General features: G+C 36.8%; 1 protein-coding gene across 2 annotated transcripts in view; it reads left to right on the top strand.

Annotated features, from left to right (window-relative positions):
- The window catches only part of TWSG1 (twisted gastrulation BMP signaling modulator 1), a 66,895-nt gene that overhangs the window by 26,162 nt on the left and 16,194 nt on the right, over positions 1-24,539 (top strand). For both annotated transcript variants that reach the window (XM_077899971.1, XM_077899970.1), the window contains exon 3: positions 8,909-9,008. In XM_077899971.1, coding sequence (XP_077756097.1) covers positions 8,909-9,008 — 100 coding nt within the window. The remainder of the gene's footprint in view (positions 1-8,908; positions 9,009-24,539) is intronic.

Genomic DNA, 24,539 nt, shown 5'->3' with positions numbered 1-24,539 from the left:
TAAGCCCCACTGATTGTGAGAACTTGAAAAATGATGCCCCTCTGACTTTCAAAGCCAAATGTTGGGAGGATTCATCTTCCCCACGATGGTTCCTCGTGCCAGGGGTGCTTGGCATGAAGGTCTTTTTCTCTCCCCTCTCGGCACCACGGCATCCTGCCCTCTAGCAGATAGTCTCACAGGTCTGTTTGGCGCCCCTGCATCTTCCACCTTTCCTGTTCTCTTCAGTGAGGCCTCTCCTCTATATTTAGCCATGGAGAGTCTGTTCTGACGGTCTTCGGGTCGTTTTCTGGGTTATTTACACTGATGTGGGTGTTACCTGGTTGTAGCCTTAGGATGAGGTTAACTTAGGGTTCTCCTACTCTGCCATCTTCTTGCAGGGCCTTATGGGGGAAGGGGTTAAGATCAAGATACTATAAATACTTGTAGTTTGCTTAATTTAATGTTTAAGAACCTTGGTTTGTGTTTTTTAGTGTCTTTTTTTTAAATCATACAAACATTAAACTGGATTAAGAAGTCACAGTAGCCAAATAAATATTTAGTTGCCATTATAAAAATATTTTATACTCACAAAATAGGAAATTTTTTTAAGGAAATTCACAAAATACATTGAAGTAAAAAAAGGAAAACAATCATTCACAGTACTATTTTCCAAACACAGACTACTCTTAATACTTTGATAAGCCCTTTCTAGGTTTTTATTCTATGTTTAGGTGATTTTTTTAAAAGATTTTATTTATTTATTCATGATAGACACACAGAGAGAGAGAGAGAGGCAGAGACATGGCAGAGGGAGAAGCAGGCTCCATACAGGGAACCTGATATGGGACTCAATCCCAGGACTCCAGGATCACGGCCTGCCTAGTCCAGGGCTAAAGGCAGGCACTAAACCGCTGAGCCACCGGGGGATCCCCTGTTTAGGTGATTTTTTTAAAAGATTTTTTATTTTTAAGTTAATCTCTACACCCAGTGTGGGGCTCCAGCTTAAAACCTCAAGACCAAGAGTCACATGCTCTACCAACTGAGCCAACCAGGTGCCTCTGTTTAGGTGATTTCTAACAATTACATATACAAGTTTTGTGTTCTGCATTTTTCACTAGCATTGTTTTAGATTTCTTTGTAAAAAGAAAAGTATGTCAGAGAAGTTTAGTTTTAGCTTAAAAGTAAAATAGAGAAATACATTTTCAGAGTTAGAATTGTCTTCTGCATTGCTTTCTTTAGTACCAGCTTGTATGTATTTTGAATTCAGGTTTATCTAAATAATAAATTTACAGCCCACAGTGTACCATACCAGTCTTTTAAAGGTGAAATAAAGTATTCCCTCATCTCTCAAACCATTTTTTGGAGTCAGATTTATTGAGGTATAACTCACATACAATATAATTTACTTTTTTTAGGTTTATAGTTCTATGATTTTTGACAAACATACTCTCGTGTGTAACTACTACCACAGTCAAGGTAGAGAATATTTTCCCTTAAAAGTCCTCTTGGGTCTCTTTGTGGTTGAAACTAGCCTCCTTCCCAGACTCAGCACTTGTCAACCACTAATTTGATCTTTTTCCTTATGGTTTTGTCTTTTCCAGAATGTCTTATGAACAGAATCGTACTATTTGTAGCCTTTTGTGTCTGCCTGACTTCTTTCATGCTTTTGAGATTAATCCCTATTATGCATATTAGGTTACTGCTGAGTAATATTTCATTGTGTGGATATACCACATTTATTTTTCCATTTACAAGCAGATGGACATTGGATTATTGCCAGTTTTTGGTGATTATGAATAAAGTTGATTTTGCTTTCACTTACAGGTCTTTGTATGGATGTATGTTTTCATATCTCTTAAGTAAATATGTAGTAGCAGGACTGCTAGGCCACCAAAGCCCTTTGATAGCCATTATCTGCCTACGTTGTCAAAACCTATATGGGAAAATCCAGCAGTACTATCCTCTTTTTATGACTGAAAAACTGAGAACTACTGTTACACAGAGCAGTTATGGGCTAGGAGTCTAGATCCTATAAATCCAACTCATTTCCTATCTTCTAGACTATCATGTTTTTTTCAGTGATGTTCCCCGGTTTTAACAACAGTATTAACAAATTTCTAGATTTGGCAATGGTTAGAGAATGGAAATATTTATCAGTAACCAAACACTGGAATATAAATAAGATTCTTCCTTAAGTTATTAGTTTTTCATTGTTGGCCTGGAGATTTCGAAGTTTACAAAATTAACTTTTTTCTCTCTTTTTTTTTAAAGAGAGTTCGAATGGAGGGGGTAGGGCAGGGGGAGAGGGAGAGAGAAAATCTTAAGTGGGTTCCATGCCCAGCCCAGAGCCCATTGCAGGGCTCCATCTCACGACCCTGAGATGATCTGAGAGCAAGATCAAAAGTAATATGCTTAACCAACTGAGCCACCCAGGTGTCCCAATAAATTTTAACTCTTAAAGTCTAGTCTTAGATGAATACCACCCTTTCCCCCCAATTTATTTTGCAGAGGAAGTATAGACAATAGTAGACAATAGATTTGATGGACTCTTGATTGAATAATTATGTAAAATCCTTGTCTTCTGGCCTTCAGAGATTTGAAATTTCTGAGATATTTAAGATTTTTCTAATACATTAAAATGTAATACATTTTAAATTATTAGACTCTACCTAAAACTTTTCATCCTGTCAGATTTTCATCTCATACTGGCTTTTTAAGCGGCTTGCCAAATTCTTTCTGGATACTCATTCTGGTTCATATAGGGTAGCCCAAATGTAAAAATTTCTATTTCCTCTTTAGTATAAAGTTTTGATTTTTTTTCCATTATAAATTTATTGAACCATGCGATTACTTCACAAACATCTAGCATAGTACTTGTTGCGTGTTCCTCTGACTCCAGCATGCAAGAGCAGTGTTGATAGAACGGCCTTGAGTCAGAAAACCTGATGTCAGAGCCCGGGTTGCAGGAACTCAGACAAATTAATCACTAACCTCCTCAGCCTTCTTCTCATCTGTCCCAAGAGCAACATCCACACTTTCTCTGAGAGTTGCAGACTAAGAAAGCAGATGAGATAGTCTTTAGCTGAAACAACAAAAAGAATTAAGTATTAAATTCCAACTCACTGGTTTTGCAACTCTTAGCCAATGATACTTATTTACCTCTACAGGCAATGATTAAACTTGGGCAATAGCACTTTTAATCGTATTCAGGTAGAGAGTGAAAGATATAATAATGCCTTTGATTGAACAACCTAGAGTATTATCTAAGTTTAATTATGGGTTCATTCTCTCTAAGAAAGTAATAACTATAATTATTGAAATGCTAAATTAATAAGAAATAAGCTTTATATTTCTCATTCCAGTGTTTAAAAAACAAGAATATCTAACCAAAACTGGCATCAAATTTCATCCCCTTACTAAATGAATGTTGTATAAATTTTATAATCTTACTTGAAAAATGAGGATAATAACTGCCTTGAAAGGGCCTTTATGAGAGTTGAGATAATGCATATAAAATGCTTAGAACGGTGCCTATTAGTATTATATAACGCTTACTTAGGAACTTTAGGGGAGGTAGTAGTTGTAATCATGGAAGCATTGAATCAGTCTTTATTTTGGACTTATGTGAACTTTGCCTTAGGTTGTGATCACATGTTCCATTCAACTGAGCAGTACTCAAGTTTGGTCATTGTACGGTTAGGAAAATATATAAATAGCCAGTCCAAACAGAAAAATTCCACATCTCAAGTCAGCCATCTTTTCTACTAAGTAGAAGAATAATGATGATAAAAATTTTGATAAAGAATAAGAAAGTGGGAAACCCAGAAAGTGAAGGGGTCCAACCACATTTATCTGTGTCTGTATCTGCCTTGTGTCGGGAGCATTTTCTACAGCAACAGCTTGACCTCCTCGACCTCCACGTGGGGACATCCATGGTATCAGGGTCTAATAAGCCAGACCCACAACAACTTGCAGCATGCCCCAATGCCGCTCTGCCACCCGTCTGTGCTGCCACATGTTTCTGAAGCCACTGCAGGTGGCAGAGCAGTGCCAGTGCATCCCGATGGTGGCCATTAAAAAAAAAAACCCAAGATTTAAAAAAAGAAAAAAAAAAAAAGGTGAACAAGATGTGGAAGGGATCAGGATTTAAGGTCTATTTCTGAATTTTGAATATACTATTTGAATAGAATATACTATTATGCAGTTATTAAATTATGTTGACAGATTCTACTAATAGGGAAATGCTTTTTTTTTTTTACATTGGGAGAGTATGCAATCATTATTTTGTTAAAAATGTGTAGAAGCTTACCAAAGTGGGTGGAATTTGGGGTGTTATTCCTTTGACTCTAGTATATATTTTTGAGTCTTTCATAATTAAAAAATACTTTTTTTTTTTTTTAAGTATCCCTTGACTATAACCTCTTTAGGAAAGACTTTCTGGATACTGAAGATTCATTTAGGTCTTCATAACTAAAACCATTAACGATAAAGACTTCTTTTTAAGTGAAGAAGACTGCTTAATTTATTTATTTTCTTAAAATTTATTTATTTTCTAGAGAGAGAGAGAGAGGGAGAAGCAGACCCCCTGCTGAGTGAGTAGCCCAGTGCAGAGCTCCATCTCACCACCCTGAGATGATGGTCTGAGCCAGAATCAAGAGTTGAAGACTTAACCAACTGAGCCACCCAGGCACTCCTCGTCCTAATTTATTTTTTTTTATTTTTTTTATTTTTTATTTATTCAGAGACAGAGAGAGAGAGAGAGGCAGAGATACAGGCAGAGGGAGAAGCAGGCTCCATGCAGGGAGCCCAACATGGGACTCGATCCTAGGTCTCCAGGATCACACCCCAGGCTGCAGGCAGCGCTAAACCGCTGCGCCACCGGGGCTGCCCTCCTCTGCTTAATTTAAATGGAATAATTATTACTGTTTTTTTGTGATCCTTGATAATCACAGAGTTACTTACTGAGTTGGGGTTTTTTCCTTTTGTATTTCCAATACTTAGGTTCAAAGCATGTTAGAAGTGTTTTTTATATTTAGAAACATTCATTATAACCATAGTTCTCTTGCTGTCAAGAAAATTATAGTGCACATTTCCAAAGATCTTTATGACCAAACATTCAATAATGTGATTTTGAAAGACATGTAAAGTGAATAGAAAAGAATGAATTTGGTGAGCCACACATGGTTGTTATTCATCTTATTTACACATGGAAATTCATTGCTTTCAATTTTTTTCTTGACTTAACCATAGTCATAGTGCAAAGAGTTTCTATATATTTTTGCTCTCCTGATCTGCAGTGAGGTTTTTGAGATCCTAACTACCATATATTAAATTTGCTGGAATTTTCTTCAAGAAAATAAGAAGTTAAATGTGGGTTTGAAAATTGAAAAGGCATAAATCCTGACTAAAAGGTTGGTTGGAGGATCTCATTTTCTTATTTTTGAATCTCCTGAAAAGAATACTGACATGATGGGGATCCCTGGGTGGCTCAGCGGTTTAGCGCCTGCCTTTGGCCTGGGGCATGGTCCTGGAGTCCTGGGATCGAGTCCCACATCGGGCTCCCTGCATGGGGCCTGCTTTTCCCTCTGCCTGTGTCTCTGCCTCTTTCTCTCTCTCTCTGTCTCTCATGAATAAATAAATAAAATCTTTAAAAAAAATATTGACATGAGCTATGAAGAATAGAGATTATTTGATATATTTTTAGGCTTATTTACTCTGTAAATGTTTTAATTTATGAGATTATTTTATTAAGACAAAGATTTTGCATTCTTTAGTAAGATGGAAAGAAAGAAAAGTACTAGTTGGCTTATTGTTACTTAGTATTCAACCAGGTAGCACAGTAATTTTTATCAAGAAAGACTTAGTCTGGGGCAGCCCAGGTGGCTCAGCGTTTAGTGCCACCTTCAGCCCAGGGTCTGATCCTGGAGCGGCAGGATCCAGTCCATATCAGGCTCCCTGCATAGAGCCTGCTTCTCCCTCTGCCTGTGTCTCTGCCTCTCTCTCTCTCTCTCTCTGTCTCTCATGGCTAAATAAATAAAATCTTAAAAAAAAAAAAAAAGATAGAGTCTTAGCCTGGTTTTTTGTTTTTTTATTTTTATTTTGTTTTTTATTTTGTTATTTTAATAAGGCAGTAATAAAACTTACCTTCAAGTTATTTCCCTCATATTTTGGCTTCCTATAGCCTTTCCTTTTATATCCTATCAGTATATTATAAATCATTAAGCATATTACTAGAGTATATTATTCCATCATACTGGCATGTAAAAGTATAGGCATCTATTAAGAGGGTGTGAAATAGATTTAATCTTGAGGGCTACGTGATCCAGGCAAGTTGAAGCAGCTTTAAATAGTCTTAGTTTTAACCTTCCATTAGTTCTCAGTAATCTTAAGGTATCACCACCCTTTCATTCCAATTTAAAACACCTTACAGATTCATGTCAGTAAAAAGACATAATGAATGGTTTAATGACTCAGACGGGAAGCTGTTACGTTGACATTCATTTTCAAATTATTTAGTATGATATACAGTAATTCATTTAATAAGCATTTGTTTAGAAAAAGGAGAAATATATTCTTTGAGTAAATTTGTTACTTTCTAATTTGCTTCTTCTGAGCTAAATAGATCATGAAATTCAAGCAACTAAGAGAGTAAAGGGATATTTTCTATGTATAATGTAAATTAAAATTTAAAAGAAGCTTTATTTCTTGTGACTAAGTGGTAGCCTATCTAAAACTAAAAAACAATAAATATCAATATCCTTAACTCTGATGGTGTTTTTAAAAGATGTATACTCAGAAAACATTCTCTCATTCCAAAGACAGGATAGACAGATTTTTATGGAGAAACAGTCACAAAGTATATCTTTGGCAACTGTGATTTTTCTAGGTTTCCAAGTAAGCTTGAGTTTGTCTGAATCAAGCATCACCAGTTTTATGATGAAGCACCTGTACTTAGCAAGTTCCTGCCCTTTTAGTCTCTCTGTAAGAGACCTAGCAAAGTTACCTAAGGTCTGCAGTACATGAATTCAGCCTGACTGGACAGTTCTGAAGTTTTAATACTTAAAAAAGGAAGAGGGGATCCCTGGGTGGCGCAGCGGTTTGGCGCCTGCCTTTGGCCCAGGGCGCGATCCTGGAGACCCGGGATCAAATCCCACGTCGGGCTCCCGGTGCATGGAGCCTGCTTCTCCCTCTGCCTGTGTCTCTGCCTCTCTCTCTCTCACTGTGTGCCTATCATAAATTAAAAAAAAATTTAAAAAAAATTTTTAAAAAGAAAGAAAGAGAGAGAGAAAGAGAAAGAAAGAAAAAGAAAGAAAGAAAGAAAGAAAGAAGAAAGAAAGAAAAGAAAGAAAGAAAGAGTCTTAGCCTGTTTTTTTGTTATTTTAATAAGGCAGTAATAAAGTAATAAAGTATTGCTGCTTGCATGTATCATCAGGCTACAAGTATGCGCTGACATGAAACTAATGAACTACTTAGAAAATAGTGCAAATGTTGATTCTTGAAAGTGCTATGAAATAGCTAAGGGACTTGTGGAGAAGAAACAAGGAATTAAATATCAGTGTTGCAAAAATCATGTCATACTAGAATGATGGAATGACTTCAGTAGTCTAGAAATGTAATAAGATAAACTTAATAGGTATAAATATTATGTGCTATGTTTGTTTTAAAAAAATGTATATGGTATCTGAGTAGGATAATGGAAAGCTGAGTAGGAAATGGTGGCTACAGAATTTCCCTTCAAGTTAGCTTTGTTTAGGAGTGGCTGCCTGGTGGCAAGGACTAAAGGAATTACCTTAAAGCCTCATTTAGGAAGCAAAATTTAGCGGCTTAACAATAACCCTTTATTTAGCTCTTCTGTGAGTTGGCAGTCTGGGCCTTTATCAACTGTATGGTTTTTCTGGGCTCATTCTGTGTCTGTTGTCAGCTGCTGGTTGGTTGGAGGCTGGATGAGATAGGGTGCTTCAAGTGGACCAACCTGCCCATCACAGAGTTACTTACTGAGTTGGGTTTTTTTTCCTTTTGTATTTCCAATACTTAGGTTCAAAGCATGTTAGGAGAGGTAGGTTCTGAGAGGAAGAGGAAAAGCACTCAGTGCTATGGAGACCCAGACTCAGAACTGACATGTCACTTTCACCAAATTCTGCTGATTAAAGCTAATCTGAAAATAAATACTGTCCTCCTGATCAGAAGAGCTGCAAAGTTCCGTTGCAAAAAGGGTGGGTGGACACAGGGAGAGAATAATTGCTGTCTTCTTTTAAATAGTCTACCACACTAAACACACTGCTTTAATATGTTGTAGGCCAATAAAAATAGCAGTTTTTGAAAGATGCTTTTATTCATACTCCACATATTGAGAAACCACAGCTCCCACTACAAACTGACTATTTAATTTGAACAATAACTAATAGCTGAAAAGCATGTTTTATACTCCTACTGAATGATTTTTCAAGGCAGTATAGGGGGTAAAGTTATGGGTTATAAAGTAAAAGGTTTTCTCTATTTCAAAATAAGATAAGAGCATCCAAATAGATCACTGAATGCATCCAAAAGAAAAAAATCTGGGGTGCCCAGGTAATTCATTGGTTAAGCATCTGCCCTCAGCTCAGGTTGTGATACTGGAATCAAGTCTCATCAGGCTCCCTGCATGATGGGGAGTCTGCTTCTCCCTCTCCTCTACTTGTGCTTGTCTTGTGCGCTCTCTCTCTGTCTCTCTCTCAAATAAGTAAATAAATAAATAAAATATTTTTTTAAAAAGAAAATATAAAACTACTTGATGTTGTAGATATTTATGTTCCTACAAACAGTTAATGATCTTTAAAAAAATTATGTGACGGGTAGATTACTATAAATGCAAATGTGGGGGTTTTGCTGCAAAAAACTAACAATTTTAAATATAGTTTCAGATTTTGAAATTTAATTATCTTATTTCTAGGAGCTCTGCCAGTGCCGACCTGGAGAAGGAAACTGTTCCTGCTGCAAGGAATGTATGTTGTGTCTTGGGACCCTTTGGGATGAGTGCTGTGATTGTGTTGGTAAGTTGACATGCAGTAAAGCTTAATATTTATCACAGAATCTTTGTCTTTAAGAGACTTTAAAGAATATATGTGTATCTTATTTGTATAGAGTAGTGTGGGTATAAGATGTAGTAGGTATATAGAACATGATTGCATTTGCTTGTTTTGAATGGTATTTATATATATGCACATTTTTATTTTTATAGAGAAAGGTCTGGAAGGAAATTCAAAGTACTTATTCATGGAAGGAGGAATGGAAGAACAATGGGAATTTTTTTACCTTTTATTTTTAATATCTCATACTGTTGAATTTTTATTTTTATTTATTTATTTTTTTTTGTTGAATTTTTAATAAGAATAAATACTATAAAATAAATCTAAATAAAATAAAAATAAATACTATAAAATACTATGAAAATAATCTATAATTATATTAAAAATAGGTTATCTTTCTTCTATATAAAACTTCACTATGGGGTGCTTGGGTGACTCAATCAGTTAAGCACCTGATTCTTTTTTTTTTTTTTTTTTTTAATTTATGATAGTCAGAGAGAGAGAGAGAGAGAGGCAGAGACACAGGCAGAGGGAGAAGCAGGCTCCATGCACCGGGAGCCCGATGTGGGATTCGATCCCGGGTCTCCAGGATCGCGCCCTGGGCCAAAGGCAGGCGCCAAACCGCTGCGCCACCCAGGGATCCCAGCACCTGATTCTTGATTTTGCCTTAGGTCTTGGTCTTCGGGTGGTGAGATTGAGCCCTTGTGGGGCTCTGCACTGGGCATGGGGACTGCTTCGGATTCTCTCTCTCTTTCTCTCCCCCTCTCTGCCCCTCCCTGCCTCTAAAAATAAATTAAAAAATGAAAAGATTTCACTAAAGATCCTTGAGAAACCAAAAGCCTTTTTTTCTTCCTTCCTTCCTTCCTTCCTTCCTTCCTTCCTTCCTTCCTTCCTTCCTTCCTTCCTTTCTTTCTTTCTTTTCTTTCTTTCTTTTCTTTCTTTCTTTCTTTTCTTTCTTTCTTCCCTCCCTTCCTTCCTTCCTTCCTTCCTTCCTTCCTTCCTTCCTTCCTTCCTTTCTTTCTTTCTTTCTTTCTTTCTTTCTTTCTTTCTTTCTTTCTTTCTTTCTTTCTTTCTTTCTTTCTTTCTTTCTTTCTTTCTTTCTTTCTTTCTTTTGAGAAACTAAAAGCTATTTTTAAAGGCTTTCTGAGGAATAGTGCCCGAGATGTATTAAATAAAAAGGGGGGGGGGGCACCTGAGAGTGGCTCATTTGGTTGAGCTTCCATCTCGATTTCTTTTTTTTTTTAAGATTTTATTCATTTATTCATGAGAGACACAGAGAGAGAGAGATAGGCAGACAGAGACACAGGCAGAGGGAGAAGCAGGCTCTATGCAGGGAGCCAACGTGGGACTTGATCCCAGGTCTCCAGGATCACAACCTGGGCTGCAGGCGGCACTAAACCGATGCACCACTGGGGCTGCCCCCATCTCGATTTCAACTCAAATCATGATCTCAAGATTGTGGGATTGAGGCCCCCTTTGGGCTCCACTCTCAGCAGGGAGTCTGTTTGAGATTCTCTCCATCTGCCTTTCCCTCTTCCTCTCCCCCCTGCTTGTGCTCTTTCTCTCTTGGTCTCTCTAAAATAAATAAATGTTTAAAAAAAATGCAGTGTGCAAAAGTGTATTTATGGAATGTTATCACGTGTTTTTGAAAGAAAATTTACATGTGTAGACTGCTGATGGGAGAAACACTCATCATCCTCTCTCCTACCAGTTAACCCTTTTTCATTCTCTAAAACCACAGTTCAAGTGTCCCCTTGTCTCACAAACATTTCTTTTGACTGAGATAGGATCCTCTCTGCATTACTCAGATTGTCTGCTTCTGTTAGGTCATGTACTGCACACTACTATCATTGTTGTGTAGCATGTCTCTTCTAACATAGTATAAACCCCTTAAGAACAGGATGGTGTCATTTCGATCTTTTAAAATTAACCATTATTCTTATAAAAGTGGATTATATGTACATACTTGAAGTACATTCATGTCATACTAAACAACCTGCTGGCATGCTTGTTCCCAATGCTTTGATCCTGTGTCGGAGACAACTTCTGACTCTTTGGTATTGTCTTACTTCCATAATTTTAAGTAATATCCTTATACCATTGTCTTGATTCTTTGATTTTTAGAAACTATTCATTGACTTCTTATGGTAGATGATAGTTTCGCTCTTTTCTTTTATCTTCCCAATACAGTTATCACTACTTCTAGTTAAATCAGTAATTACTTTAGCAATCTTTTTTTTTTTTTTAAGATACTGCACTTTTTTTTTTTTTTTTTTTTTTTTAAGATTTTAAAATCTTTAAAGGCTACATGCTGGGAGCCCGACGTGGGAGTGGAACCCAGGTCTCCAGGATCACACCCTGGACTGAAGGCAGCGCTAAACTGCTGAGCTACCCGGGCTGCCCTTACTTTAGCAATCTATTGAATAAATTAGTGTTCCATATTAGTTTGATGTAAGATAGTATAAGCACTAGTTTATTAAATGAATACTATTATTTTGTCTTTTTTTTTAAGATTTTATTTATTCATGAGAAACACAGAGAGAGAGACAAAGAGGGGCAGAGACACAGGCAGAGGGAGAAGCAGGCTCCATGCAGGGAGCCCGTTGTGGAATTCGATCCCGGGTCTCCAGGATCACGCCCTGGGCTGAAGGCGGCTCTAAACTGCTGGGCCACTGGGGCTGCCCTTATTTTGTCTTTTTTATATTGGAGTATACTTCCTGAAATATTTCTTAATCTTCTAGACTTTGTGTTCGTGTTTAAAATTTTGGCTTTCATTTTTAATTTCCAAGCGCCCTTCTTTGCTTGTCCTTTTTGGGGAGCATACTCTTCCTTTTTTATAGATAAGATATTTTTCTTATCTTCCTAGGACTGTTAATTATGGAGTTGAGTTGTGGTTGAAGTTTTTCCTTCTGTTCTTTGCACTGTTTCCATTTCCTCAATTGACTGGTAATCCTTGGCCATCTATTGATGGATAAAAGTTAGGCATTCTGATCTAATTGGGAGCCCTGTGTACATAGACAGGGCATGGAATCTATTTTGCCAGTCAGATGATTGCAGACTTTTTCACTGAGGAGCTCTCTGTCTCAGTATCTATAGATTTTTCTCTTTGGGATCATATAGCTTTTCAGGGAAGAATCTGAGTGTCTTACCTGGGGTAGGGTGGGTGATATGGCTGGCTGCAAATGTTCGGGGGTCCTGTCGGTATTCAGAAAGCATACTGTCATTTACTTTCCTTATTTCTTCCCATCCTCATCTCCACCCTTTACAATTTTTGATAGTCCCAGTCTAGGCCCTCTTTGGTTTAATTTCTCTAGGGAATAACCTATCATCTTCTACAACTGTGAGAGGAGAGAGGCAGGGACCGATCAGGAGGCATAACTATCCTCAAAAGAAGCTTGCTTCGCCTTACCTGTTTGTCTGCAACTCCTGAGTCTTCCTAGAGTTCTGTGGTGTACATACATTTGCCTGTGGGGCTGACTGCTTACTCTACTACACTTAGCTCTAAGGTTCTTCCAAGGTGGAATGTTTCCATTTCTTGTTTTTCTGATAGTTTTGTAGTGAATTCTGAGAGAACTGGGACAGAGTGTCTTTTCTCTGTCATCTTATGTTCATCTGGTACCTCTAATAGCTGGTATAGTTTCTGACACATAAAAGGTACTTCAGTGTTTTATGACTGTCAAATAAATGAGTTCTTACTGCATTATTCTCCCAAGATTGACCGTTTATAGTTAATGCTCTTGATGGGCATTTTTAAAAAGATTTTATTTATTCATTCATGATAGAGAGAGAGAGAGAGAAGCAGAGGGAGAAGCAGGCTCCATGCCGGGAGCCTGACGCGGGACTCAATCCTGGGTCTCCAGGATCATGCCCTGGGCCACAGGCAGAAGCTAAACTGCTCAGCCACCCAGGGATCCCCTCTTGATGGACATTTTTTAAGTTTTGTTAATGAAAAAAAAAAGAAAAGAAGGTTTTAATTATTTCAGAACATTAAATATAAGTTTATTTAATATGTACAATGAAAGTAAAAATGAGAAAACAAGTCCTTTAACCCCTGAATAAGCATTTAATTCAACATGGATGCCAAATATACAAATATACTTTTAGCATTGCCTAAAATAATGTGTGTGTGTGTGTGTTATGTTTTGCTCATCACACAATGGAAACAGTGCCATTCAGCTTATTTTTTTCAAAAGATTTATTTCTTTAAATGATGTCCACATGCAATATGGGGCTCAAATTCACAACCTGGAGATCAAAAGTCACATGCTTCACAGACTGAGCCAGCCAGGTACCCCCATTCAGCCTCCTCTTCTAGGAAAATAGTTCTATAATTCTGCTGAAAAAGAACACTTAAACTCAGTCATACCTCTACAATTCTAGAAGCAACTGGTGAGCTTCTAGGCTAGTTCATATTTAAAAATATAGGGCACCTGGGTGGCTCAGTGGTTGAGTCTCAGCCTTTGGCTCAGGTCATGATCCTGGGGTCCTGGGATCAAGTCCTGTATCCGGCTCCCCATAGGGAGATTGCTTTTCCCTCTACCTATATCTCTGTCTCTCTCATGAATAAATAAATAAAAATACATATATTATTTACCTATAAGGATTTAATCACTAGTTTTGTTTTTTGTTTTTTTAAAGATTTTATTTATTCATAGAGACAGAGAGAGAGGGGCAGAGACACAGGCAGAGGGAGAAGCAGGCTCCATGCAGGGAGCCTGACGTGGGACTTGATCCCAGGTCTCCAGGATCACACCCCAGGCTGCAGGCGGCGCTAAACTGCTGCACCACGGAGGCTGCCCTAATCACTAGTTTTAAACTTCAAGTAAGTTCATACTGTAACTTTATCTCTCATTTAAAATTCAGTTAATCTTTCTCCTCTCTAGGATAAAATTTCCATCTTCCAGGTTTTGTTTTTGTTTTTTTTGTTTTGTTTTGTTTTTGTAAAGCAGTATTCTTTTTCTTATAAGCAGTTTTCTTCCACACTAGGCTCTTGTGATGTCCTCTGCAAATATGTGGCTGGTCCTCCTTTCTAAGTTGAAAACCACTCCCCATACTTTTCAAGGATGGGGCACAGGCCTCTGGGAGGACCTAAATTAGAGTACAGCCTTCCCTTCCCTTCCCTTCCCTTCCCTTCCCTTCCCTTCCCTTCCCTTCCCTTCCCTTCCCTTCCCTTCCCTTCCCCCTTCCCTTCCCCCTTCCCTTCCCTTCTCATTCTGTGGATTTTGAGCACATAACTTGTCTAGCAGGCTCCTCCAGCAACTTTCCTAAGAGAATCTGTTTCTCTTTTCTGATTTTCTCTTAAGGTAAGAGTAGCCACCGTAGCTCATTTTTATGTTGAACATATTTCTCAAATCCTGTAGTTTTGGGATGCTAGATCCTTACCTGCAGCTTTTTTGGATTTGTTTTAGTGTTTGTTTTGTTTTTACCTTTCCAAATGTACACAAAAAGAGAGAGTACAAGGAACTGCTACGTACCTACTCCCTGGCTTCAACAGCCATACTTGATTCATCCATTCATTCAACTGTGTATCTCCATTCCGCCCCCCCCCGCCTTCTTTTTTTGGAGTATTATAATTTCACTACATCTCCAAAGTCCCTTGCTGTACATCTCAAGAAAAAAAAAAAAAGTAAATTTTCTTACACAATACAGTGTCATCACCATACCTAAAACGCTTAACAATTCTTCCTTCCCTCACCACCTTTTAAAATTTTATGGACTTGTTAAAGAAACTAGTGAATAATGATGGAAAATATATCACATTCTGGATTTGGCTAATTGCTTCCCATATTTAACTTGTTATTTTGTCCTATTTCCTATAGATTGGAGATTATATCTAAAGACTGATTAGATTCTAATTCAGTTTTGGGGAGGTGGGGTACAGTGGTAAATTATACACCATAATTGGTTATCCTCCAGTCTGATCCTTTCATAGTAAGTTCCCAGTTCTTCATTTGTATTTTAACCTTCTTTGTTATTTTTTATCCTGAAAAGCTTTTTTATTTTATGTAGTCAACTTTATCAGTGTTTCCTTTCATTGTTCGTAGATTTTGAGTCGTAGTTAGGTTTCCCTCTAATCCCAGAGAGTATTTGTATGGTCTTGTTTGTTTATTTATCTACATATAATTAACTCTAATACATTTGGAATTCATCCTGATTTATATATGAACTATGGATCCCATTTTTTCTTTTTCACACTACCACTGTTCATTTAAATATTACTTATAAAGTCATACGCCTATTTATTTAAAAGTCTCCCAGTGATTTCAGTTGCCACCTTTATCTATGTACTTTGCTTTATTTCTGAGTTTTCTGTATGCTATACTGTTGGTCTCTGTGTCTGTTCATACATCAAAACCACACTGTTTTCTTTATAGAAGCCTTATAAATGTTTTAATATCTAGTAAGGCTAGGCATCCATTCATTGCTCTTCTACTCACAGTATATTAATTTCAAGCATACCTACATACGTACTAGGGTTAATAAAAGGATTCTTTTCTTCCCTTTAGGCTTACATATGTTCTTTGTAAAAGACTTTCCAACCAGGCTTAGCCCCTGAAAACTGATTCTCAAAAAGTATTAATATATTAGGCTCCCCTTTTTTCCCCTGAGATTTTCTGCCCTGAAGTGCAAAAACAGACCATTGACAATATTAAGTTTTTGTGTGAATGAAATGCTCTATTTTATATTTTGGGTCTGGCATTAGCCTGCACTTTTAGGATAATGTACAATGAAAACAAGTGAGCCTAACAGCTATGAAGGAGCCCCTGTCCAGAATAGCAATTTGGTCTACCTAAACAAAATGTAACCTGAATTAAGCTTCTTGTTTCGACTTCTGTTCTTATTTACTTGTCTGCTTTATAGTTTTTGATTCTTAATTCCCATTTTATAGTTATTGTTCTGAGTTTATCTACTTAGATTAGTTTTGCTTGTTCTTTAATTTCCCATAAATGGAATCATACAGTATCATGTGGTTTAAAATGCATTTTAGAAAATTATGAAATGGTACGTACTATAATAGACTCTACAATTAACCATAAAAATAAAATTGTCAGTTTTTTTTTTTTACAAACAAAGATGAGTTTATTTGAGGATAGCAGGAAATTGCAATTTGGGATATGCAAGCTATAGCAAAACAATAGGCAAGTCCAGAAAACAGAGAGGAACATCCTTTTATAGAGGACAGGGAGGAGTTAGGAGTACTGTTGTAAACAAAAAGTGCACTGGAATAAACTAGGAGTTGAAAGTATAGTGGCTTCTCAGTGGCTCAACTGAGATAGTCTCTCGTTTGGGCTGTTGCTAGGAGAGAAGAAAATCTTCCTTTCTCCTGCTGAGGTAGCAAAGTATGTAGGCTTCTTCCTGTTGGGAATTCAGTGGTCCACTGTTTGGGTGTTAATTTGGAAATACTAGATTCTTTCTGATACTAAAGTCACTATTAGTACTTAATGAAAGAAAGTATCATAGATTCCAAGACTAGGCTAGGGAGCCTTCTGAAAAACTGCTTAGAAACAATAACTTGTCGAACTATTTTGGTCCACACCATTTCAAAGATCCCAGATCTCACCCAGGTGAGGAGAAAAGCCTATGAAAAGGGCAAAAGAAGGTGGAAGGTGTCAAGTAAGAGGCAGTGCCTGCAAAACCCAGGAAAACAAGATGAGACAGCTATGCACTTGGTACTTGAACCACAAACTTGAGCCTTAAGATAACGGCTCTGCCACCCTATTGATCACATGTTTCTTCTGTATTCCTGCTCCTTTATCTACCTTATGAATTCCTTGAACTCTGATTTTCAACTCATGGCTACCATTCTAGTACCAACCTACTTGAAATGTTGGCCTCTTCCTTTTAGCACATCCAGGCTTTTTTTATGATTCTGCCTTTTACAGCTCAGATCAAATCCAGGTGTATCCATTGGCTACAACACAGAATGGATTTCTGTCTTGCTTCACACCAATACTTATTACTATCTAATATTAAAGAACAAATATGTGCTAAGAATTCAACTAAAATACTAGTGTGGTAAGTGTTTGTTTTCTTAGTTATTTTTAGACACAATCAAATTACATTCCTACTTCAGGAAAACATGAATGAAGTTAGAATACAGCAGAAAGCACCTTCATTAAAAATAAATGACTTTGAGACCCTACCCTATGTTGTTATTTTTTGTTTTAATTTTGATTTATTTATTCTTACTGAAGTATAGTTGATATAGTGTTAAATTAGTTTCAGGTATACAGTATGGTGATTTGACAACTCTGTACCTTATGTTATCCACACCATAAGTGTAGCTACTACTTATCATTATAAAATTCTATTTCAGTACCATTGACTATATTCTCTATTCTGGGCCTTTCGTCCTCATGACTTATTCACTCCATAACTGGAAGCCTGTACTTCCCACTCCCCTTTACTCATTTTGCCCATACCTCCACCTCTTCCCCTTTGGTAACCATCAGTTCTCTGTATTTATGAATCTATTCTTGCTTTTTTGTTTCTGTGTTTGGTTTTTAGATTCCATATATAAGTGAAATCATATGGTGTTTGTTTTTCTCTTATTTTACTTACCATAATAACCTCTAGGTCTATCCATGTTGTTGCAAATTCTTTTTTATGCTGAGTAATATTCCATTAGATATATGTGTGTATTTCTACTCTTCATTCATTCATCTATCAATAGACACTTAGGTTGCTTCTATATCTGGGCTATTTTATTTATTTGTTTGTTTTTTTCTTTATATTTTATTAAAAGATTTTATTTATTCATGAGGAACAGAGAGAGGCAGAGATACAGGCAGAGAGACAATCAGGCTCCATGCAGGGAGCCAGACATGGGACTCGATCACGAGTCTCCAGGATCATGCCCTGGGCTGAAGGCGGTGCTGAACTGCTGAGCCACCTAGGCTGCCCTGTCTTGGCTATTTTATTTTATTTTATTTTATTTTAAGATTTTATTTATTTATTCATAGAGACATAGAGAGGCAGAGACACAGGCAGAGGGAGAAGCAGGCTCCATGCAGAGAGCCTGACATGGGACTCGATCCAGGGTCTCCAGGATCACGCCCTGGGCTGCAGGCGGCACTAAACCGCTGTGCCACCGGGGCTGCCCATGTCTTGGCTATTTTAAATAATGCTACAATAAACATGAGGGTGCGTGTATTTTTTTTGGATTAGTGTTTTTATTTTTCTTGGACCAGTAGGTGGAATTACTGGATCACGTGGTATTTCTATTTTAATTTTTTTAGTAACCTCCATACTGTTTCCCAGAGTGGCTGCATCAGTTTACATTCCCAGCAACAGTGCGTGAGGGTTCTCTTTTCTCCACATCCTTTCCAACACTTGTTGGCTGTCTTTTTGATACTAGCCATTCTGACTCATAAATGAAGTGATATCTCATTGTGGTTTTGATTTGCATTTCCATGATAATTAGTGATGTTGAGCATCTTTTCATTTGTCTGTTGGCCATCTGAATGTCTTCTTTGGAAAAATCTCTCTTCAGGTCCTTTGCCCATTTTAAATTGGATTATTTGTTTTTTGGTGATGAACTGTGTAAGTTCCTTATATGTTTTAGATATTAACCCCCTATCAGACATATTATTAGCAAATACCTTTTCCCCTTCACTGGGTTGCCTTTTTGTTCTGTTGGTGGTTCCTTTGTTGTGTAAAATACTTGTATTTTGGTGTAGTCCTACTAGTTTTTGCTTTTGTTTCCCTTGCCTCAGAAGACATATTTAGAAAAATGTTGCTAAGGGCAATGTCCATGAGGCTGTTGCCTTCTAGGACCTTTCTGGTTTCAGGTCTTACATTCAGATTTTTCATCTGTTTTTGAGTTTATTTTTGTTTATGGTGTAAGCAAGTGATCCGGTTTCATTCTTTTGCATGTAGCTGTGCAGTTTTCCCAGCACTATTTATTGAAGAAACTGTCTTTTCCCCATTTATATCCTTTTTGGGGGAGAGAGAGGGAAAGAGAGAGAGAGGATCTTAAGCGGACTCCATGCCTAGCGTAGAGCCCCACACAGGGCTCAGTCTCACAATCCTGAGATCATGACCTGAGCCAAATCAAGAGTCAGACACTTAACCAGCTGAGCCACTCAGATGCCCCTCCATTTATATTCTTGCCTTCTTGTAGATTAATTGACCATATAGGTGTGGGTTTATTTATGGGCTCGCTATCCTGTTCCATTGATCTATGTGTTTGTTTTGTGTATCATATTATTTTGATTACTACAGCTTTGTAGTATGTCTTGAAATCTGAGACTGTGGTACCTTTAGCTTTGTTCTTTCTCAAGATTGTTTTTGCTTTTTAAGGTATTTTGTGGTTCCATACAAGTTTTAAGCTTATTTGTTCTAGTTTTGTGAAAATTACTATTGATATTTTGTTAGAGATTACACTGAATCTGTTTTCGCTTTGGGTAGTATGGTCATTTTAACAATATTTATTCTTCCAATCCATAGTTTGTCTTTTCATTTGTTTTTGTTATCTTCAATTTCTTTCATCAGTATTTTTTTTTTAACAGTTTTTTTTTTTTTAATTTTTTTTTTTAATTTTTATTTATTTATGATAGTCACAGAGAGAGAGAGAGAGAGAGAGAGAGAGAGGCAGAGACACAGGCAGAGGGAGAAGCAGGCTCCATGCACCGGGAGCCCGACGTGGGATTCGATCCCGGGTCTCCAGGATCGCGCCCTGGGCCAAAGGCAGGCGCCAAACCGCTGCGCCACCCAGGGATCCCTCATCAGTATTTTATAGTTTTCAGAGTACAAGTCTTTAACCTCCTTGGTTAAGTTAATTCCTTGGTATTTTATTTTGGTGCAATTGTAAATGGATTTGTTTTCTTAGTTTCTTTTTCTGCTACATCATTTTTAGTGTATAGAAATGCAACAGATTTCTATATATTTATTTTGTATCCTGTAGCAAATATTTATTTTTAAATCCTTATTGACAAACATGATTTTCTATTTTCTCTTTTTAAAATACTGATAGTATTTAAGAAAGCTATGCATATTATTTAGATACATTATGGTCTCCACCATAGCTGTTGTAAATGTTGTGTTGATTTAATAAATATGCCAGAATTGATATATCAAGAAACATAGGATTTTTTTACTTGATTTTATTTTGCTAAAGATGTTTGATTGGCTATTTGGTATTTATAATTGTTACCCAACAAGTACTTAAGGACACCCAAGACTAGGGTCATATATGCCTATTCAGAGTTCACTTTTAAAGCTGATTTATTGATATTGGAAAGTGATAAGTAACAAAACTGAATTTAATTTATCTGCTGTAAAAAAACAGACCAGGAACTAATCCCAAAATGACTCTGGACACAAATGTTTTTTATTGGTAAGAGTCGCTTCTTTAGAGTGAATTTTCTTTAAGAATAGTCCTTAAATATCCTTTTCTTTACTTTCAGCCCACCATAATCTGTTACATATATCAAATATGAGTCACAGCATAATAAATAGGAACAACTTCAATTACATTTTTTCCCAAAATAAGCTATGTTAGGCAATTATTTTTTTAATTAGAGTGAGGTTTTTTTGTTTTGTTTTGTTTTGTTTTTTTGTTGTTGTTTTTTTTGCCAGAATGGAATAGTAATCACTTAACTCGGGTATTTCTTGAGAAGTTGAATAGCTATATCTTTATTTCAAATTAACCTTTAAAAAAATATATTCTGTTTTGTGATATCCATGGGACTATTATTCTTAGAAATGACAATTGGCCCCACACTTCTAACATAAACTACTTATTATCTAAAAGTCCCTTAGGGGCAGCCCCGGTGACCCAGCGATTTAGGGACGCCTTCAGCCCAGGGTGTGATCCTGGAGATCCAGGATCGAGTCCCACATTGGGCTCCCTGCATGGAGCCTGCTTCTCCTTCTGCTTATGTCTCTGCCTCTCACTCTCTCTGTGTCTGTCATGAATAAATGAATAAAATCTTTAAAAAAAATTAAATTAAAAAATAAAAAGTAATAAAAGTCCCTTGGGATGCCTAGGTGGCTCAGTGGTTAAGCCTCTGCCTTTGGCTCAGGGCATCATCCTGAGGTCCTGGGATCGAGTCCTACTCGGGCTTCCTGAATGGAGCCTGCTTCTCCCTTTGCCTATGTCTCTGCCTCTCTCTCTCTCTCTGTGTGTCTCTCATGAATAAATAAATAGAATCCTTTTTAAAAAATTAATTAAAAAAATAAAAGTCCCTTAAGTTGTCATAAAAACAGTTTTGGGAATTACATTATGAAATTATTTTGCTTTTATATTTGTATATGAGCCCCAGCCAAAGCAAAGGGCCTGCTTTGATTTAAAGGATTTTTAGAATCACTCATGTGTATACTATCCAAGAAAGAACTTTGAGTTTGTTTGTAGTATATGTCCTGTATATCTTCTGCCATTTTATTTTTTAAGAAATATTTATTTATTAAAAAAAAAAAAAAAAGAAATATTTATTTATTTATTTATTTATTTATTTAATTTAAAATCAATTTGCCAACATATAGTATAACACCCAGTGCTCATCGATGCCAACAAGTGCTAAAAAGACATTTTAAAGGGGGATCCTGCCCCAGTACCAGTACCATGAGTGCACTTGCACTCAGATCTTGGTTTCTAATATAATTCTCCAATAAGAGAAGCCATGCTTCTTGGAGAAACAGCTGGCTCTAACACCAAGGCAGGAAATATAGAAGATCAGCCTGGAACATGTTAAAGTACCAGAAGTTAAGGAAGTGCTTTAAAAAAAAATAGCCATTTGACGTGTGTGTGTGTTACCTTTACGTGGGAGCCAACTGAAAGAGCTCCTGGTGCCTAAAGCTAGAAAAAATAAGCAACAAAATAAAGTAGTATTGGACTGTAACCAAGAGTATAAAATAAATATTCATGAGTCTGTATTGATATAAATAATTGATTAAGTAAGTTAACTAGTGGAAGAGAAGAGACAGATCTCCAAAGCAGAATTCAAAGTAACTATATAGATGCTCTGCCCTCAAGGCAGGAGAACATAACTGCACCCTTCATGGTGTGGGCTACTCATAGTGACTTCCCTCTGAATGGTTCAGTACAGGAAGGTAGGAGAAATCTGACCTACACTATTTCAGCCAGGTGATCAAGGTCGATATAAGCAGTCAGAAATCTTGTCTGTAGTTTGTATCTTTGATCCAGTTTGATGGAAAATAGCATTTTATCTAGGTGGTCTCCCCCCCAACCTATAACCTAAATCTTATAATGAGAAAAACAACAGACAAATTCTAAAAACAGTGCATCCTACTAAATACCTGACTTAGTACTACTCAAAACTGTCAGAGTGATCAAAAGCTAGGAAAATTGAGAAACTACCATGAGAAACTAAAGAGACATGATGGCTAAATGCAGTGTGACATCCTAAATGGGCTCTTGGAACAAGAAAAAGATATTAGGTAAATACCATAGAAATCTGAGTAAAAAAAAAAAAAAAATCTGAGTAAAGTATGGACATTATTTAATAATAATTTATCAGTATTGGTTCATTAATTATAACAAATGTACCATATTATGTAAGATGTTAATAATGGGGGAGGGGTGCCTGGGTGGCTCAGTGGGTTAAGTGCATTCTGCTCAGGTCATGGTCTCAGGGTCCTGAAATCGAGCCCTGTGTCAGACTTCCTGGTCAGCAGGGAGCCTGCTTCTCCCTCTCCCCTCCCATTCCTGCCACTTGTGCTCTTGTGCTCTCTCTCTCTCATAAATAAATAAATAAATAAATAAATAAATAAATAAATAAATAAATAAATAAATAAAATCTTTTAATAAATAAACTAGGGGTGGGGGTATTAGTTATACTCTGTGCTGTCTTTTCAATTGTTCTATGCAACTGTTGTAAAAAAGGTCTGTTAAAAAGAGAGAGAGAGAGAGAGAGAGAGAGGCACCTGAATGGCTTAATCAGTTAAGTGTTTGACTTGATTTCAGCTCAGATCATGATCTCAGGGTCTTGGGATCGAGCCCTGCTTCAGGTTCCATGCTTGTGGGGAGTCTGCTTGAGATTCTGTCTCTTTCCTTCTGCTCCTTCCCCCATTCACATTCTCTCTGTCTCTCTCAAATAAATCTTTTTTTTTTTTTTTAAGATTTTATGTATTTATTCGTGAGAGACACAGAGAGAGGCAGGAGCCTGATTTAGACAGACTTTCTGAAAACTGGACTATATTGTTAAAGCCCTTCCTAAAGCTGCCTCTGCCCTACTATACTTGGTGTTATGCACTGAGTCTGCTTTGAGAGGCATTGTATTGCTATGACAACTCATGAGAGGACACATGGTGGAGAGATTTTTTTGTTTATAAAAACAGGGCATGGGGTTTAAAGGATTAAAGAAAGTTGCTCTAGACAATGGCATGTCCTCCTTTCTCAGTTTCAGTCATTATTTGCCTTCCCAGTGTCCTTTTTTGCATCACTGTATCTTCTCCATATCATTAGACAAATTGTTTCCTTTTTTTGTAATCTGTAGTTTGAAAACAATAAGAGTTTGTTTTCAGGAAAAGATAATTATACTATTAACTAAGTATTGATTCTTCTTAAAACTATACGTACCCACAGGGGATTCTCATTTATGCTCTATATTCACATGAGGAAACTAAGAGGTGAAAACTTCCATCCATTCTCATATGCTGCTCAAAATGAGGTCTGTTGGATCACATGCTCTGAATCCCACTGCCCTTTTTGGATAACTGTAGGGCACATTCTGCCTTAGAGGTATAGCTACAATGGCTACAGTCTCTTTCCATCTGTTCTTGTAATGCAGCTGTTCCAAAACTTTTTTTTTGAATCTCAGAACTCCTTAATACTCCGAAAAATTCAATCTTTAGTGATCTCTTGCTGTGGTTGAAATATATAAAGAAAATCCAACCTCATACAACTATGTAGTTGGAAAAGAGAAGAGTATTTTAATAACTTTTCCAGATAATTGTGTATATTCTTTTTTGATTCTACACCAAAATGGGACAAGTGGTAATTTCTTAAAGGTTACTTACAAAGTAGAACCTAAACCAGATTCTAAAATTCTTTATACTCTTACTTCAAAATCCACTGGTCTGTCTTGAAACTTTGAATAATTTTACCCATGTATAATTTTGTAATATTATGTATCAGTCATTTGGATATTATGAGTTCACTGAGTTATGTAGATTTTCCAAATAGTGACACATTCATTATCCAATATATATTTTTAAAAACCCACATTAGTTCATTTTACCACCAATCTCATTAGAATGTATTATATAAGTTTTAGGAAGCAATTGAAATCATGGTGGCAGAGAGAAGTTCTCTAAAATTCTAATTTTTGCTGGAAAATCTGTTTTTTCCACAAATACTGTGAGCTACATCCTTGAAGTATCATGTTCACTTCATGCATTTTCAGTGAAATATCTGCTAGATACATAATTCTTCATAATCATAGTTTGGTAGTCATTTTTTTCTTAAGTAAAAATAGTATTCTAAGAAAAAGTAGCTAGTTCAGCTTGCAACTCAGTAAGCACATTTCCTTG

Source organism: Canis aureus, chromosome 6 (assembly GCF_053574225.1).
Source record: "Canis aureus isolate CA01 chromosome 6, VMU_Caureus_v.1.0, whole genome shotgun sequence".
Lineage (NCBI taxonomy): Eukaryota > Metazoa > Chordata > Mammalia > Carnivora > Canidae > Canis > Canis aureus.
The sequence above is the reverse complement of the archived record's forward strand: the minus strand, read 5'-3'. Positions and strand labels throughout refer to the sequence as shown.